This window comes from Perca fluviatilis, chromosome 13, assembly GCF_010015445.1.
Source record: "Perca fluviatilis chromosome 13, GENO_Pfluv_1.0, whole genome shotgun sequence".
NCBI lineage: Eukaryota > Metazoa > Chordata > Actinopteri > Perciformes > Percidae > Perca > Perca fluviatilis.
In genome coordinates, this window is record NC_053124.1 from 39,109,679 (window position 1) to 39,125,234 (window position 15,556).

Here is a 15,556-nt window from a genome sequence, read left to right on the forward strand (position 1 = left end):
AGTCTCTGGGAAAACTGGCTTTTGAGCAGCTGCAGAAAGGCAACCTGATCTTCTATGAATCAGACCTGACAGAGTGTGGCATCGATATCAGAGCAGCCTCAGTGTACTCAGGAGTGTTCACACAGATCTTTAAAGAGGAGAGAGGACTGTACCAGGACAAGGTTTTCAGCTTCGTCCATCTGAGTGTTCAGGAGTTTCTGGCTGCTCTTCATGTCCATCTGACATTCACCACCTCTGGAGTCAACCTGCTGTCAGGAATAGAAACCTCATCATGGCTGCCTAAAGTCTTCAGAGGAAATTTTAAACATCACCAGAGAAAACAAACAACATTAACACAGTTCTACCAGAGTGCTGTGGACGAGGCCTTACAGAGTCCAAATGGACACCTGGACTTGCTCCTCCGCTTCCTCCTGGGTCTTTCACTGCAGACCAATCAAAATCTCCTACGAGGCCTGATGCAACAGACAGGAAGTAGCTCACAGACCAATCAGAAAACAGTCCAGTACATCAAGAAGAACATCAGTGAGAATCTGTCTGCAGAGAGAAGCATCAATCTGTTCCACTGTCTGAATGAACTGAATGATCGTTCTCTAGTGAATGAGATCCAACAAGCCCTGAGTTCAGGAAGTCTCTCCACAGGTAAACTGTCTCCTGCTCAGTGGTCAGCTCTGGTCTTCATCTTACTGTCATCAGAAGAAGATCTGGATGTGTTTGACCTGAAGAAATACTCTGCTTCAGAGGAGGCTCTTCTGAGGCTGCTGCCAGTGGTCAAAGCCTCCAAGAAAGCTCTGTAAGTGGGATTCATTAATAATAAAATCCTCTCATATCTTTCAACAGGAGAGAAAAATAAATAACTTGTTACCTTCCTGTTGTCTCTACAGACTGAGTGACTGTAATCTGTCAGAGAGAAGCTGTGAAGCTCTGTCCTCAGTTCTCAGCTCCCAGTCCTCTAGTCTGAGAGAGCTTGACCTGAGTAACAACAACCTGCAGGATTCAGGAGGGAAGCTGATCTCTGATGGACTGAAGAGTCCACACTGCACACTGGAGACTCTCAGGTCAGGATTCATTAACCCATTCAACTGATGACCATTTTAAAATCTGACAAACTTTAGTTGATAAACAGCTAATATGTAGCTTTGTGTCTGCTGATACGATCAACTTCTGCAGTATTTATTAATTATATAATTATTAATTTCTAGAGTCAGAGTTACCTTCCATGATGATTTTTCATTGTTTACTTTTGTTGTTAAATTATTGAATAGAACAGATTATTTAAAATGTTTATTATAAATCTGGACCAAAATGTACCTGGACAACAAACTTAAAAGAAACACATGGCTCCACGTGTTGACAGAGGGTTCCTGTGTTTTGTTCTATGTGTTTGCAGTCTGTCAGGCTGTCTGATCTCAGAGGAAGGCTGTTTTTCTCTGGTCTCAGCTCTGAGCTCCAACCCCTCCCATGTGAGAGAGCTGGACCTGAGCTACAATCATCCAGGAGACTCTACAGTGAAACTACTGTCAGCAGGACTGAAGGATCCTCTCTGGAGACTGGACACTCTCAGGTACAAACACTCATGAACAAAAACGAGATATTTATGTAGGAAGTTTTAAAGGAGAACATCTCCAGGAACTAAAATGATAACTCACTATTTGCCCGAGCTTGTTGTATATGAAAAAAATGAGCAAAACTGCATCTCTGTTTAATATTTTTAACACTCTGGCCATCACGGGGGTGTCTTTGTAGCCCCTACAGGAGGTTTTCTATCCCGCCTGGAACTTGTGCTTTTTTGGGGTCTTTGAGCAATAAATCCAAACTCTTACATCCAAGATTGATCCACTTCATTTCCATAATTCATGAATTTTTGGCCGCCAATTGCCGCTAGTTCTGATGCTAACCATCCATTTTGTTTCCCATGATGCTTTGGGAGATGCTTGTTTTTGTCTTATAAACCAATGGAAGGCAGGTCAGTCACACATTAGGCCCATATAAGGCCGTCAATACGTCATCCGAGGGACAACAAAGATTGTTTATTGTGAGGAAAGATCACTCAAATTCAGAATAGTAAGATGTGACCAAGTACCGTTCTACAGAGAAGAATGACATCATCATTTTGCGCTGGATGACCCTAAATATATAGGACAACAGTTTTAGACAACACAAATGCTTGTGTAGCATTGCTGTGTGTGTGATATTGACATTATTATTTTGAGTATTGGCATAAGTGAATATCATGAGGGCAAAAGTGTCTGGAAATTTAAAATTTTCATCTGTATAAGTTATAAGTTATATTTTTTCACAGTTTGTCTCCCAAGATATATGAGAAGTGTTTTAGACAGGATATTGGCTTAGATTTTGTTGCTGTGTGTGTGTTATCAATACATATCTGTGAGATTCAATTTCTGTTTTGTTTTTTTATTTATTTGTCTTTATGGTCCCACAATCTTGTTTTTACATTTAAGTGATCTCACTGCAGCACAAATATTCTAATAGCCCAGTTTGTCCTGAAAATACTGATGTTTATAGATTGACTGTGCTCAACATGATGTTTTACAAGCTTTTTTAGAAAATAAAACCAGACGGACCATGAGTTGTCAAAAAGGTCTCAGGCTGTGGCCGGGTTGGCTCAGTGGGTAGAGCACACGGACATATATTTAGAGGTTTATGCCTCGACGCAGAGGTCCATGGTTCGACTCCGACCTGTGACCCTATCCTATATGTCTTCCCCCTCTCTCTCACCTGTCCTGTCCATTAAAGGGGTGATAGAATGCAAAACCAGTTTTACCTTGTCATAGTTGAAAAACAACAGTTTGGAGGGTAAATAGGACATTCATAGAAGCTCAAAATCTCATTGACACCTCTTTCCTTTGCAAATCTGACAATTTGAAATTGCTGCTGAAAACGGGCAAATCTCAACAAAACTAAAAGTTGACTTCAACTTCTCAACTCTTCCTCATCTGGCTTTAGTCTCTAGTCTTTGTCACGCCCCAACTTTTGCATAGGATGCACCACTGACCTGAGGTCAGCTTAGTCTTCTGAATCTAGGTCACGCAGATCTCTGATATAACATTACTAAATTCACTTCTGAGACTTTTTTATCCGAGAAATCAACTATGTAGAGCTCAAGAACGTGCCTGCAGGGATTCACTCTCCGCTAAATTTCCCCACGCTGACTAGCTACAGGGTGAGTTGTGATTCTTTGGTGGAGGTTACAAACATTACAACAACACTAGTTGTAATGAAAGTGTTGAAACTTTGCATTTTGTCTCCGCTGTTTAAGGCAGCCACTGCAGCTACTGCAGCCACGTCTGGGCATGTCACAGAGTGTCTGTGTGTATAGCTCTGTGTGTGTGTGTGTAGCTGTGTGTGTGTATGTGTGTGTCTGTGTAGTTCTGTGTGTGTGTGTGTTTGTGTATAACGCTGTGTGTGTGTAGGTACGTGTCTTTGTGTAGCCCCGTGTCTGTGTGTGTGTGTGTGTTTGCATGTAGCGCTGTGTGTGTTGTTTGCTCAACCAATCAGCGCGCAGCTCATCTAAATATTCATGAACATACCATATTTAGAAGAAAAGCTGTCCAAATAGGGCCAAAACACAGGGATGCATGAGGACCCATAAAATATCAACCGGGACATTTTCCACCCAACGAATGTTACATACCGTATTAGGAGACCTTAAGGAACAGTGTGAAATACCCTATATAATCATTCTATCACCCCTTTAAACGCGGAAAAGCCCAAAATAATAATCTTTAAAAGAAATGCCTCAGGGTGCAGAGGGTTAATAATTGATGTAGTTTGGACAGATATCTGTATGGTAGAAGTTCCTTTTTCCTCTTTCCTGGGATCAAATCAGTTTCATCTCGACAGAGAAAGGTCCAGGACATGTTTAGCCTAGCTTAGCACAAAGCAATGTACTTTCTACGCAGTAAGAAGAGTGTGTGGATGAAGCATTGATCTACTATTTCGGCAGACTAGTTAGCTAGCTGTTTAAAATGTCAGTTACCGGTGCTGCATGGCTCATGTGATCGATCAGAGATGTACACTGACGTTTGGACCAATTATTTTACAAAGTTCCTCTTGTGCTGGGAGAGTACCGACTTTAAGTTCAAAAAGTCCCTCAAAATGCTTTTTCCTAGTCGCTGCGGTGCAAACACTATATACTGTATTTCTTCTTTGTACCAGATAATAATCCCTCCTGAGTCCCTCCCTTTTTTAACAGTAGGGAGTTTGACTGATGACAGCATGATTTCTCTGTAGTTTGGGGGCAGTGAGTGACAGAGCCGGGTCTACACCAGGTCTCTTGGAGGATGATGATGTCTGTGTCTTTGGTGTTGTCTTTGAATTCAGGGCTTTCACTTTTACATCCAAACAATGAAGAGTTAAGGCCCTGAGTATTCCACGTTGAGACAGTAAATGGCTTCATTGTTGGTAAATGCAATATACAATATATAATATATAATACAGGCCGACTGGGTGGAAGCTGCTCCGTCTGTTGGTGCCGGGTGAAGGGTTCCTTGGTGGCGTCCTAAAGCCACATCTTTTAATGTCTTTGTAAAGGTGCTGGTGGTATCTTTGCGGAGGTGGACATTGTCATAAAGGCTGTGAATGTTGAGGGTAGGGTGGTGGGCCAGGTGGACATTTGGCATGAGGGCACATCCACGGGAGATCTCAGCATTTATCCGGTGGATGGTGTCAGGATGGAAGTCTTTTCGTGGGAGGATGGTGGAGATTATAATCTTTGATGAGGGGAAGGTCTGTGTAGCCCTCTGTGCTCCTCTCTTCACAGACTCTGCTACCCTCTCCTGCTGTAGTCTCAGGTCATTAGTACCTGTGTGGATGATAATATGTCTAGCCTGACCCAGGAGGGGCTCAGTGAGCAGCTGGAGGGCAATGTCAGTCCTGGGGCATTGAATTTTGGTGACTTTTTGTCCGGGGAAAGCTGGTCCTCATTCACAAATTTCCCATTAGAATGTATGAGGATGATGATCTCAGCATCGCAGGTTTTCTTTTGCTCTCCAGATGTTTTAGGCTTGTTGGTAGTGGCCTCTATGTGGGTCTGTGGTGGAGGGGGTGGGCATTACTGCAGGTTGTTGTGATGGTCTGGTGTTAGTCAGGGTGGAGGTGGGGGCTGTTGATGGTGATGGAGGGTTGTGGTTGGTGTTGGCAGCATCTCAGACTGTGGAGCTGCTCCTTGAGGCTGAGGATGGTTTGCTCTCTCAGGTTCAGCTCATCTGTTATAGCAGTCAGCTCTCTGCCCATGTCTGTCCTGCTGTATCTCCTCTCTTATAACAGTTAGATCTGTTCTCAAAGCTTCTCTGTCCTGCTGTAGCTCCTGGACCTGTCCTCTTAGCTCCTGTATGGAGGCCTTCATCTCGTTCCTCACCTGGCTGATCTGGTCTCTTAGCTGCTGTGTGGATTCAGTGGTCTGTTTAGAAAGCAGTAGCTCCTTCAGTTCCACCAGCTCCACTTCTTGCAGAGACAGACTCTCTCTCATCTGGGACACTCTGCTCTCCACTTGACAGCTGTGCCCTGAACGGTCTCCTGGAGGCTGATCCTCTTCCAGCTCTTCCCCTGGTGGCTGCTCTGTGGGGATGATGGTGCTCTTCTCCTCACTGCTGATCTTCTCCTGTCTCTGTTTCTCAGTCTCTGCCAGAGCTTTGACAGAGCTGAAACTGTCCTCATTGCCTTGGAACATGATGGTCCCATTGTGGTAGACATTGACAGTGAGAGGTGGGCTGTCCTTGTCTTCATCTTCAATGACTATCTGTCTCCCACTGCATATGCCTCTCTTCTTATGATGGTCATAGTGGGCACAGATAGCTTTATGCCACGCATCAGTACTGTCCGTGTACAGTAATAGATTACTAACTCCTCCTGTGTGGCATATATCTGCAGCCAAGGCCTCTGGGTTTTCTATGAGTTGCTTGTGTTTGTAGGCTTTCTTGGCCTGTGTACTTTTGATTTCTGTTGGGTATCCAATCACAAGGAGGCAGGGCTCTCTCCCGGGAGATCCCAACATTGTTTCAGTTCCTAACTGCCGATCGGCTGCTCCCTCTGCTGCTACTTAGCACGCTATATTAAGTTAGCACAGGCTAGCCTTGGCTTCTTGAAGTAGAAATTACAAATTCAACTTTTGTGGATATGATGGGAGCTTACCTTAGTACTCTACTACAGCTTCTCTTGAGTGGGAAGGAGATGTGCTAGCCTTTTGGTGGGTTTTTCCTTTGGTTTGGAGTCTTTTGGTCCTTAGCTTAGCGTAGCATAGCCTTCTTACTCCCCTTCCCTGTCCTTAGCTGAGCGTAGCATAGCCTTCTTGCTCCCCTTCCCTGTCCTTAGCTGTTGTTAGAAGAGTTAGCTGTTGTTAGCAGAGATAGCTGTTGTTAGCAGAGTTAGCTGTTGTGTTAGCAGAGTTAGCTGTTGTTAGCAGAGTTATCTGTTGTGTTAGCAGAGTTAGCTGTTGTGTTAGCATAGATAGCTGTTTTTAGCAGAGTTAGCTGTTGTTAGCAGAGTTAGCTGGTGTGTTAGCAGAGTTAGCTGTTGTTAGCAGAGTTAGCTGTTGTTAGCAGAGTTAGCTGTTGTGTTAGCAGAGTTAGCTGTTGTTAGCAGAGTTAGCTGTTGTGTTAGCAGAGTTAGCTGTTGTGTTAGCAGAGTTAGCTGTTATTAGCAGAGTTAGCTGTTGTTAGCAGAGTTAGCTGTTGTGTTAGCAGAGTTAGCTGTTGTGTTAGCAGAGTTAGCTGGTCTTTGTCTTCACTTGTCTTGCCTTTATATATAGTTTAGTAGGTTTATCTCAGTTTAAAACTATTTATTTATAATTTCTGTAGGAGCTTCAATACAACATGTCTTCTCTCTCTCTCTCTCTCTCTCTGTCTCTCTCCCTCGCTCTCCCTCTCTCTCTCTCTGTCTCTTTTTCTCCCTCCCTCTCCCTCCCTCTCTCTCTCTCTCTCTCTCCTCCTCTCTCTCCCTCTCTCCCCTCTCTCTCTTCCCCTCCCTCCCTCTCTCTCCCTCCACTCTCTCTCCCTCTCTCCCTCTCTCTCTCTTTCTCTCTCCCTCTCTCTGTCTCTCTCTCTCTCTGTTTTTCTGTCTTTCCCTCTCTCTGTCTGTCTGTCTGTCTGTCTCTCTCTCTCTCTCTGTCTGTCTCTTTATCCCTCTCTCTCTCTCCCTCCCTCTCTCTCTCTCTCCTCTCTCTCTCCTCTCCTCCTCTCTCCTCTCTCTCTTTCTCTCTCCCTCTCTCCTCTCTCTCTCTCTCTCTTTCTCTCCCTCTCTCTCTCTCTCTCTCTCCTTTTTCTCTTTCTCTCTCTCTGTCTGTCTGTCTGTCTGTCTCTCTCTCTCTCTCTGTCTGTCTCTTTATCCCTCTCTCTCTCTCCCTCCCTCTCTCTCTCCTCTCTCTCTCCCTCTCCTCCCTCTCTCCTCTCCTCTCTCTCTCCCTCCCTCTCTCTCTCCCTCTCCCTCTCTCTCTCTCCCTCCCCTCTCTCCCTCTCCTCTCTCTCCCTCTCCCCTCTCTCTCTCTCTGTCTCTCTCTCTTTCTCCCTCCCCTCTCTCTCTGTCTCTCCCTCCTCTCCCTCCCCTCTCTCTCTGTCTCTCCTCCTCTCCTCTCTCTCTCTCTCTCTCTCTCTCTCCCTCCCCTCTCTCTCCCTCTCCCTCCCTCTCTCTCTCCCTCTCTGTCTGTCTCTCTCTGTCTCTCTCTCTTTCTCCCTCCCCTCTCTCTCTCTGTCTCTCCCTCCCTCTCCCTCCCCCTCTTCTCTCTCTCCCTTCCTCTCCCTCTCTCTCTCTTTCTCCCTCCCTCTCTCTCTCCCTCCCTCTCTCTCTCTGTTCCTCTCCCTCTCCCTCCTCCTCTCTCCCTCTCTGTCTGTCTCTCTCTCTCTCTCTTTCTCCCTCCCTCTCTCTCCTTCCCTCTCCCTCTCTCTCTCCCTCTCTAATTAAACTGAATTACATATCTTAATTGATTGATAGCCCAAATATGAATATAAATGAGTAAATTCCAGCCCTACATTAGATCAGAGTGAAGCTGTGTGTGACAGAGTGATGTAATGCCCCCCATGTGAGAGTGATGTAATGCCCCCCCCATGTGAGGTGTAATGCCCCCCATGTGAGAGTGATGTAATGCCCCCCCCCCCTCCTTTCAGGGTGGAGCCTGCTGGAGTCAGATGGTTGACACCAGGTCCATGGAGGTGTAAGTGTGTTTTTAATTTCATTCATCAAACTGTGACATCACTCATTCAACCCTCTGATGTCATCATCAGAGTGCTGATTGGTTACTAACTGCAGCTGTGTTGTGTCTCCTTCTCTCCGTCAGATTCCTGTGAACTCACACTGGAAACAAACACAGTGAACAGATACCTCAAACTGTCTGACAACAACAGGAAGGTGACATTAGTGAAGGAGGATCAGCCATATCCTGATCATCCAGAGAGGTTTGACTACTGGTCTCAGCTGCTGTGTAGAGATGGTCTGACTGGTCGCTGTTACTGGGAGGTGGAGAGGAGAGGAGAGGTTGATATATCAGTGAGTTACAGAGGAATCAGGAGGGGAGGAGAGAGAGATGACTGTAGGTTTGGATGTAATGATCAGTCCTGGAGTCTGAACTGCTCTGATGGTGGTTACTCTGTCTGGCACAATAACAGACCAATATCCATCTCCTCCTCCTCTCTGTCTCTGGTAGAGTAGCAGTGTATGTGGACTGTCCTGCTGGCTCTCTGTCCTTCTACTCAGTCTCCACTGACTCACTGATCCACATCCACACCTTCAACACCACATTCACTCAGACTCTCTATCCTGGGTTTGGGTTCTGGTATCCTGGTTCCTCAGTGTCTCTGTGTCCTGTGTAGGATGGAGGAGACACAGAAACACACACACACACAGACACACACACACACACACACACACACACACACACACAGAATACACACACACACACACAGAATACACACACACAGAGACACACACACACACACACACACACACACACACGGACACACAGAATACCACACACAGACACACATAGACACACACACACACACACATGGACAGACAGACACACATGGACACACACACACACACACAGATACACACACACACACACACACACACACACACACACACACACACACATGGACACACACACACAAAGACACACACATAGGTACACACACACAGAATACACACACACACTCTCCTCCTGTTTCTCTCTGCTGATCAGTTGAGTCTGTACAGGATGTTTAGTTTTGATTTCTGTGTCCTTTCACAATAAAAGCATCAAGTTACTGTGATGTGTTTTTCGTCTTTTTGTTTAACTTTTAAAGTCAGTGAACTCCAGGATGGGGGGGACATTCATGGAGTACTCTCTACTTGTTTTATTTTTTATATACTACATACATAAAGTAAATATATTTTATTGATATAATGCTATAAACAAAGGATTCTGATTAAAAATATTAAGTGTTTCTATGAGATTATATATGTAATAAACACTACCTGTCAAAAGTTTTAGAACACCCCAAGTTTTTCCAGGTTTTTATTGAAATTCATGCAGTTCAATGTCTTATTGTAATCTGAAATGAAAGAATAGAACAAATGAAGTAGCCCCCTTTGGCAGATATAACAGCGAGCATAGAACACACTCATGGCATTCTTTCTACAATGGAAATCAAATATTCTTCAGAAAGTTCTTCCCAACTCTGTTGCAGAAGTTCCCATAAATGTGTGGCACTTGTAGGTTGCTTTGCTTTCACTTTTCTGTCCAGTTCATCCCAAACCAGCTCAATGGGGTTTAAGTCTGGTGACTGTGCTGGCCACTCCATGTTTTTAAGCTTACCATCTGGTTATTTTTAGCTAAGGTAGTTCTGGCATAGCTTGGACTTATGTTTTGAGTCATTATCTCGCTGTAGAATGAACCCCTGACAAACTAGGAGCATACCAGAGGGTACTGCATGGTGCTGCAAAATGCTGTGGTAGTTGCTTTGGTTCAGGGTGCACACACACACACACACACAGTCAAATACAAACACACACACACAGTCAAATACACACACACACACAGACACACACACAGAGACACAAACACACACGTACACATGTGTGTGTTCTTCGCAATTTCTCTGTTGGAAACACCAACATTCTTAAGTGTTATGATGGTCTGTCTCTCTTTCGTTGGTAATTGCCTTTTATATTGTACTTTCTGCAGTACAATACTGTTCAAATAATGCTCACGAGGGTACGGTACCACAGTGTGTTCCAACAATACTTTTATACAAACAGATGGGGTTGTAAGTAATCCAGACAAGTTGGAACACCTGGGGGAATTGGTAGCACCAACTTTCAAAGCTTGATCAACGTCCATTGCTGCAGAACAGCTTTATATTATTTACCCATTTCTTGTTCCCTGAAAAAGGCCTTTTTGTAAAATACTGAAATGTACATTATTTTTCAGTTTTTGTAACCTTACCTTTTTTTTTTTTTAACCTCAGGCAGTTCACCACTTACCTTTGTACCATTTCAAGCTATTCATTGGACTTGAACTGCTAAAATTTCAATAAGAAAATAGAAAAATTGGGGTGTTCTAAAACTTTACATATATATATATATATATATATATATAGGTTGTATAATGACAGCAGGAATAACGGCTTTAAAGTTATAATCATATTAAAATAAGAGCTCAGTGGTGTGTTGGTTTTATGTCGAATGTTCTGGTCTGAATCCCCAATTTAAAAGCATGCTCATTCATGTTTGTGGAGGGTTATTAATAACGGTGAGTTATTGTTAAACATGACAACAATGCACACTAAGGACACAAATCTGTCGTTAAAGGTTTGAATAGGACCCCAAATTAATGTGAGATGAACTTTGTTGTCTCCGCCAAACCTTGTTCTAAAACAGCCTGTTTTAACGTGTCTGTCTTTCACCGACTACCACTGTGTATGTTATAGGTTTTAGGGATAAAAGTTGCACTCTAGCTTACATAGAAACTCTTAGTAGTTTCTATTTCATGCCGAATTTCTAAGTCTAAACCATCGATTTAGAATAATCATAACTTATGTTTGTAGAGATAAGAACTCTTTGTAAAAAATCAAAACAAATATAAATTGTGAAGTTTTATGAATGGGGTATGGTTTGGCAATTTCCCCGCGTGGTGATATACAGGCATGTTTCGTGAATTAATTATTGTTAAATACTAAACCAATCCACATTATATAACACATAAATATAAATAAGTTGTGACTGCTAACTTGTGATAAAGGGTCGAATATTTCATGTCTTCATTTTCTGCAGTCAGACAGCAGCAGCTCCGCTCTCTCCTCAGACGGCTCACTGCTGCCACCTGGTGGTGAGTTAGTGGAACTACACCAGCAGGTTTTAAATGACTGATTTTAGTTCACAATATGATCTTCCTTTATTTCTATAAACTTTGTTCAAACTACAGATGTGTCCGATTATGACAAGAGAGAGAAAAAAAAACACAAAAACAAACAAAAAAAAAAACACACAAACACACACACAAACAAAAAAAAAAAAAAAAAAAAAAAAAAACAAAAAAAAAAAAAAAAAAAAAAAAAAAAAAAAAAAAAAAAAAAAACAAAAGACAGGCAGAGAGACAGACAGAGAGACAGGCAGACAGAGAGACAGACAGGCAGACAGACAGAGAGGCAGAAAGACAGACAGACAGAGAGATAGACAGGCACAAAGACAGAGAAAAAGACAGACAGACAGAGACAGACAGGCAGAGAGACAGACAGGCAGACAGAGAGACAGACAAACAGGCAGAGAGACAGGCAGACAGACAGGCAGAGGTAATAAAGTGATAATAATAACAATAATAATAATAATAATAATAATAGGGATTTATTTTACAGTCTAACATTCGTCTGGTTTTGGTTTTTAAAAACATCCTCAAATTCTGACCTGTGACTTTAAATGATGTCAGAGCTAAACGTCCAATCAGAGAGGAGCAGGAGGAGGAGGAGGAGGGGCTTAATACTGGCTGGTTGGTCACAGAGTCTGATGTCAGAGCTAAATGTCCAATCAGAGAGGAGCAGGAGGAGGGGCTTAATACTGGCTGGTCTCCTGATAGGTCTGGCCAACGGAAACGAGTCACTGTCCTCTGTCAGACGGGGGTTTGATGCCCCAGCCAATCAGTCAGGTGGGGGTGGGGGGGTCCTCCCCCAGGAGCCAGTAGGTCAGGTGGGGGTGGGGGGGTCCTCCCCCAGCAGCCAGTAGGTCAGGTGGGGGTGGGGGTGGGGGGGTCCTCCCCCAGCAGCCAGTAGGTCCTCATGCGCCCCTTGCCCTTCATCTCCACCTCTCCTCTGAGCTGCAGCCGGAAGCTGCCGAACTCCTGCAGGACATCTCTGGTCGCCTCGGAAACATGGATCTTCAGAGCTACACACACACACACACACACACACAACACACACACACACACACACAATACAACTAATCACAGTGGAGCACTGTGTGTGTGTGTGTGTGTGTCTGTGTGTGTTGGTGTGTGTGTCTGTGTGTTGTGTGTGTGTGTGTGTGTCTGTCTGTCTGTCTGTGTGTGTGTCTGTCTGTGTGTGTGTGTCTCTGTGTGTGTGTGTGTGTGTGTCTGTCTGTCTGTGTGTGTGTGTGTGTGTGTCTGTGTGTGTGTGTCTCTGTGTGTGTGTGTGTGTGTCTGTGTGTGTGTGTCTCTGTGTGTCTGTGTGTGTGTGTCTCTGTGTGTGTGTGTGTGTGTGTGTGTGTGTGTGTGTCTCTGTCTGTGTGTGTCTGTGTGTGTGTGTCTCTGTCTGTGTGTGTCTGTGTGTGTCTGTGTGTGTCTGTGTGTGTGTTACCCTCTCCATTGGACTCCATGCGTGATGCTGTGTTGACTGTGTCTCCGAACAGACAGTACCTGGGCATCTTCAGTCCGACAACACCGGCACACACCGGACCTACACACACACACACACACACACACACACACACACACACACACACACACACACACACACACACACACACACACACACACACACACACACACAGACAATGATATTTTTATTATAATTTTTTAGGGGGGCTTTAGGGCTGTAGTAACTGATGCCATGTTGGTACATTATTATTATCTTAATTATGGAGGAAAGTGCAGAGGATGCTGGACTGTTACAGTATGAGCAGCTCTGAATAGAGAATGATGAATGAATAAGAAGTGGAACCGTAAACACATTGACCTCAATGCTGTGATCTGATTGGATGAGCTACTTGGAGGGATCGAGCCTTTCATTCACCATAACAGAACTCATCTTAACAAGGTGAGTTTACCAGAGAGACCTGCAGTCACTCTGAGAGTCCTGGCAGCACGTTTTGTTGGCGAACTCGTTCAGGCTTCCTGTTTCTGCAGGCCTCTCCACACTGAGAGATGGTCTCCTGTAGTTTGGGAGTGTCTGCAGGCCTCTCCACACTGACAGATGGTCTCCTGTAGTTTGGGAGTGTCTGCAGGCCTCTCCACACTGACAGATGGTCTCCTGTAGTTTGGGAGTGTCTGCAGGCCTCTCCACACTGACAGATGGTCTCCTGTAGTTTGGGAGTGTCTGCAGGCCTCTCCACACTGACAGATGGTCTCCTGTAGTTTGGGAGTGTCTGCAGGCCTCTCCACACTGACAGATGGTCTCCTGTAGTTTGGGAGTGTCTGCAGGCCTCTCCACACTGACAGATGGTCTCCTGTAGATTGGGAGTGTCTGCAGGCCTCTCCACACTGACAGATGGTCTCCTGTAGTTTGGGAGTGTCTGCAGGCCTCTCCGAACTGACAGATGGTCATGTGTGGTGTCTGTGTGTGTGTGTGTGTGTGTCAGGCCCCTCATTGCTTGCATCACACCTCAGAACATATCACTGAAACTCTGTCTCACATCCTAAATGGTTGCCATGCCTACAAAGGAATGTACATAGCACGTCATGACAGAATAGTAGACCTCCTAGTGAAAGACATATCAAACCATTTCCCTCTCTCAGTAAGAATGTATAAACATTCTCAGGTAAAACCATCCATGTTCCCCCACTGCAGTAGTAACTCTAGCACTCTCTTACACCTGGTGGCCAATACACCAGCTGTAGTTATTATCAATGAGGAGTCCAGGGAGGTGCATATTTTAGAGGTAGGCTGCAGCGTTGATTCCAGCATGGAGGAGTCTTTCTACACCAAGGTAGTTAAATACCAACCGCTCCTAAACACCATCTCAGAGCTGGGCTATAGGTGCACACTACTAGTTTTCATATTTGGTAGCCTAGGAAACACACACAGGCTGGTAGTAAGAGGGCTGCAACAACTTGGGATGGCCAAAAAGAGGCTAAAGGGCTTGCAAGGTACTGCGCCATATCTGCTATTATTGGCAGCCACCACATATGGCGCTGTTACTTATACCCTTAATAACTGAGTATTGTGCTACCTATACCCTTAAGAACTGAGTATTGTGCTACCTATACCCTTAAGAACTGAGTATTGTCGCTTACCCTGCCTGGAACTGAGTATTGTGCTACTTATACCCGGGTTAGGAACTGGAGTATTGTGCTACTTATACCCTTTTTTTGTGCTACCTTAAAAATGGAGCTAAGGTGTTATTGCTACTTATGCCATAAGAACTGAGTATTGTGGTACTATATAAAGAACTGAGTATTGTTACTTATACCCTTAAGAACTGAGTATTGTGCTACCTATACCCTAAGAACTGAGTATTGTTAACCTATACCCTTAAGATTGAGTATTGTGCTACTTATACCCTTAAGAACTGAGGTATTGTGCTACCTATACCATAGAACTGGTATTTTGCTACCTATACCCTTAAGAACTGGGGGAGTATTGTGCTACCTATACCCTTGAGAACTGAGTATTGTGCTACTATACCCGTTAAGAACTGGGTATTTTGCTACCTATACCCTTAAGAACTGAGGTATTGTGCTACTTATACCCTTAAGAACTGAGGTATTGATGTTATGACCTTAAGAACTGAGTATTGTGCTACCTATACCCTTAAGAACTGGTGTTGATGCTACTTATACCCTAAGAACTGAGTATTGGTAGCTACCACTGGTGTTGGTGGCTCTATACCATTGAGACTGAGTATTGTGCTACTTATACCTTATAGAACTGAGTATTGTGCTACCTATACCTTAAGAACTAGTGTTATTGTGCTACCTATACCCTTAAAGAACTGAGTGTTGTGCTACCTATACCCTTAAGAACTGTTATGGTGCTACCTATACCCTTAAGAACTGAGTTTGTGCTTACTTATACCCATAAGAACTGAGGTGTTGTGCTGACCTATACCCTTAAGAACTGAGTATTGTGCTACCTATACCTCGAAGTGGGTTTTGTGTTACTTATACCTCGGGAAGTGAGTTTGTGTTACTTATACCTCGGGAGGGTTGTGTAGTGGTAATTGATATTGTGAAAATACGCTGCATGGATGAGTTGTTGTATTGCTGCATTGGTAGTTTTTGTGTCCCTGTACTATTTTTCTTTATGTGGACATAGATTAATGGTTAAAATGTGTGTGGTAGCTCTGTGTGGTGTCTGTGTGTGATGTGTGTGTGTGTTGTGTAGTACTGTGTGTGTGT

General features: G+C 44.1%; 2 protein-coding genes across 2 annotated transcripts in view; one reads left to right on the forward strand and one right to left on the reverse strand.

Annotated features, from left to right (window-relative positions):
- The window catches only part of LOC120571016 (NACHT, LRR and PYD domains-containing protein 12-like), a 68,590-nt gene extending 56,480 nt beyond the window's left edge, over window positions 1–12,110 (forward strand). The window contains exons 7-11 of the mRNA XM_039819699.1: window positions 882–1,055; window positions 1,388–1,561; window positions 8,118–8,164; window positions 8,288–8,339; window positions 11,915–12,110. Coding sequence (XP_039675633.1) covers window positions 882–1,055; window positions 1,388–1,561; window positions 8,118–8,164; window positions 8,288–8,339; window positions 11,915–12,110 — 643 coding nt within the window. The remainder of the gene's footprint in view (window positions 1–881; window positions 1,056–1,387; window positions 1,562–8,117; window positions 8,165–8,287; window positions 8,340–11,914) is intronic.
- Window positions 11,814–15,556, reverse strand: part of LOC120571017 (atrial natriuretic peptide receptor 1-like) — a 54,094-nt gene continuing 50,351 nt past the window's right edge. The window contains exons 20-21 of the mRNA XM_039819701.1: window positions 12,798–12,896; window positions 11,814–12,366 (exon numbers count right to left, since the gene is read on the reverse strand). Coding sequence (XP_039675635.1) covers window positions 12,209–12,366; window positions 12,798–12,896 — 257 coding nt within the window. The 3' untranslated portion in view covers window positions 11,814–12,208. The remainder of the gene's footprint in view (window positions 12,367–12,797; window positions 12,897–15,556) is intronic.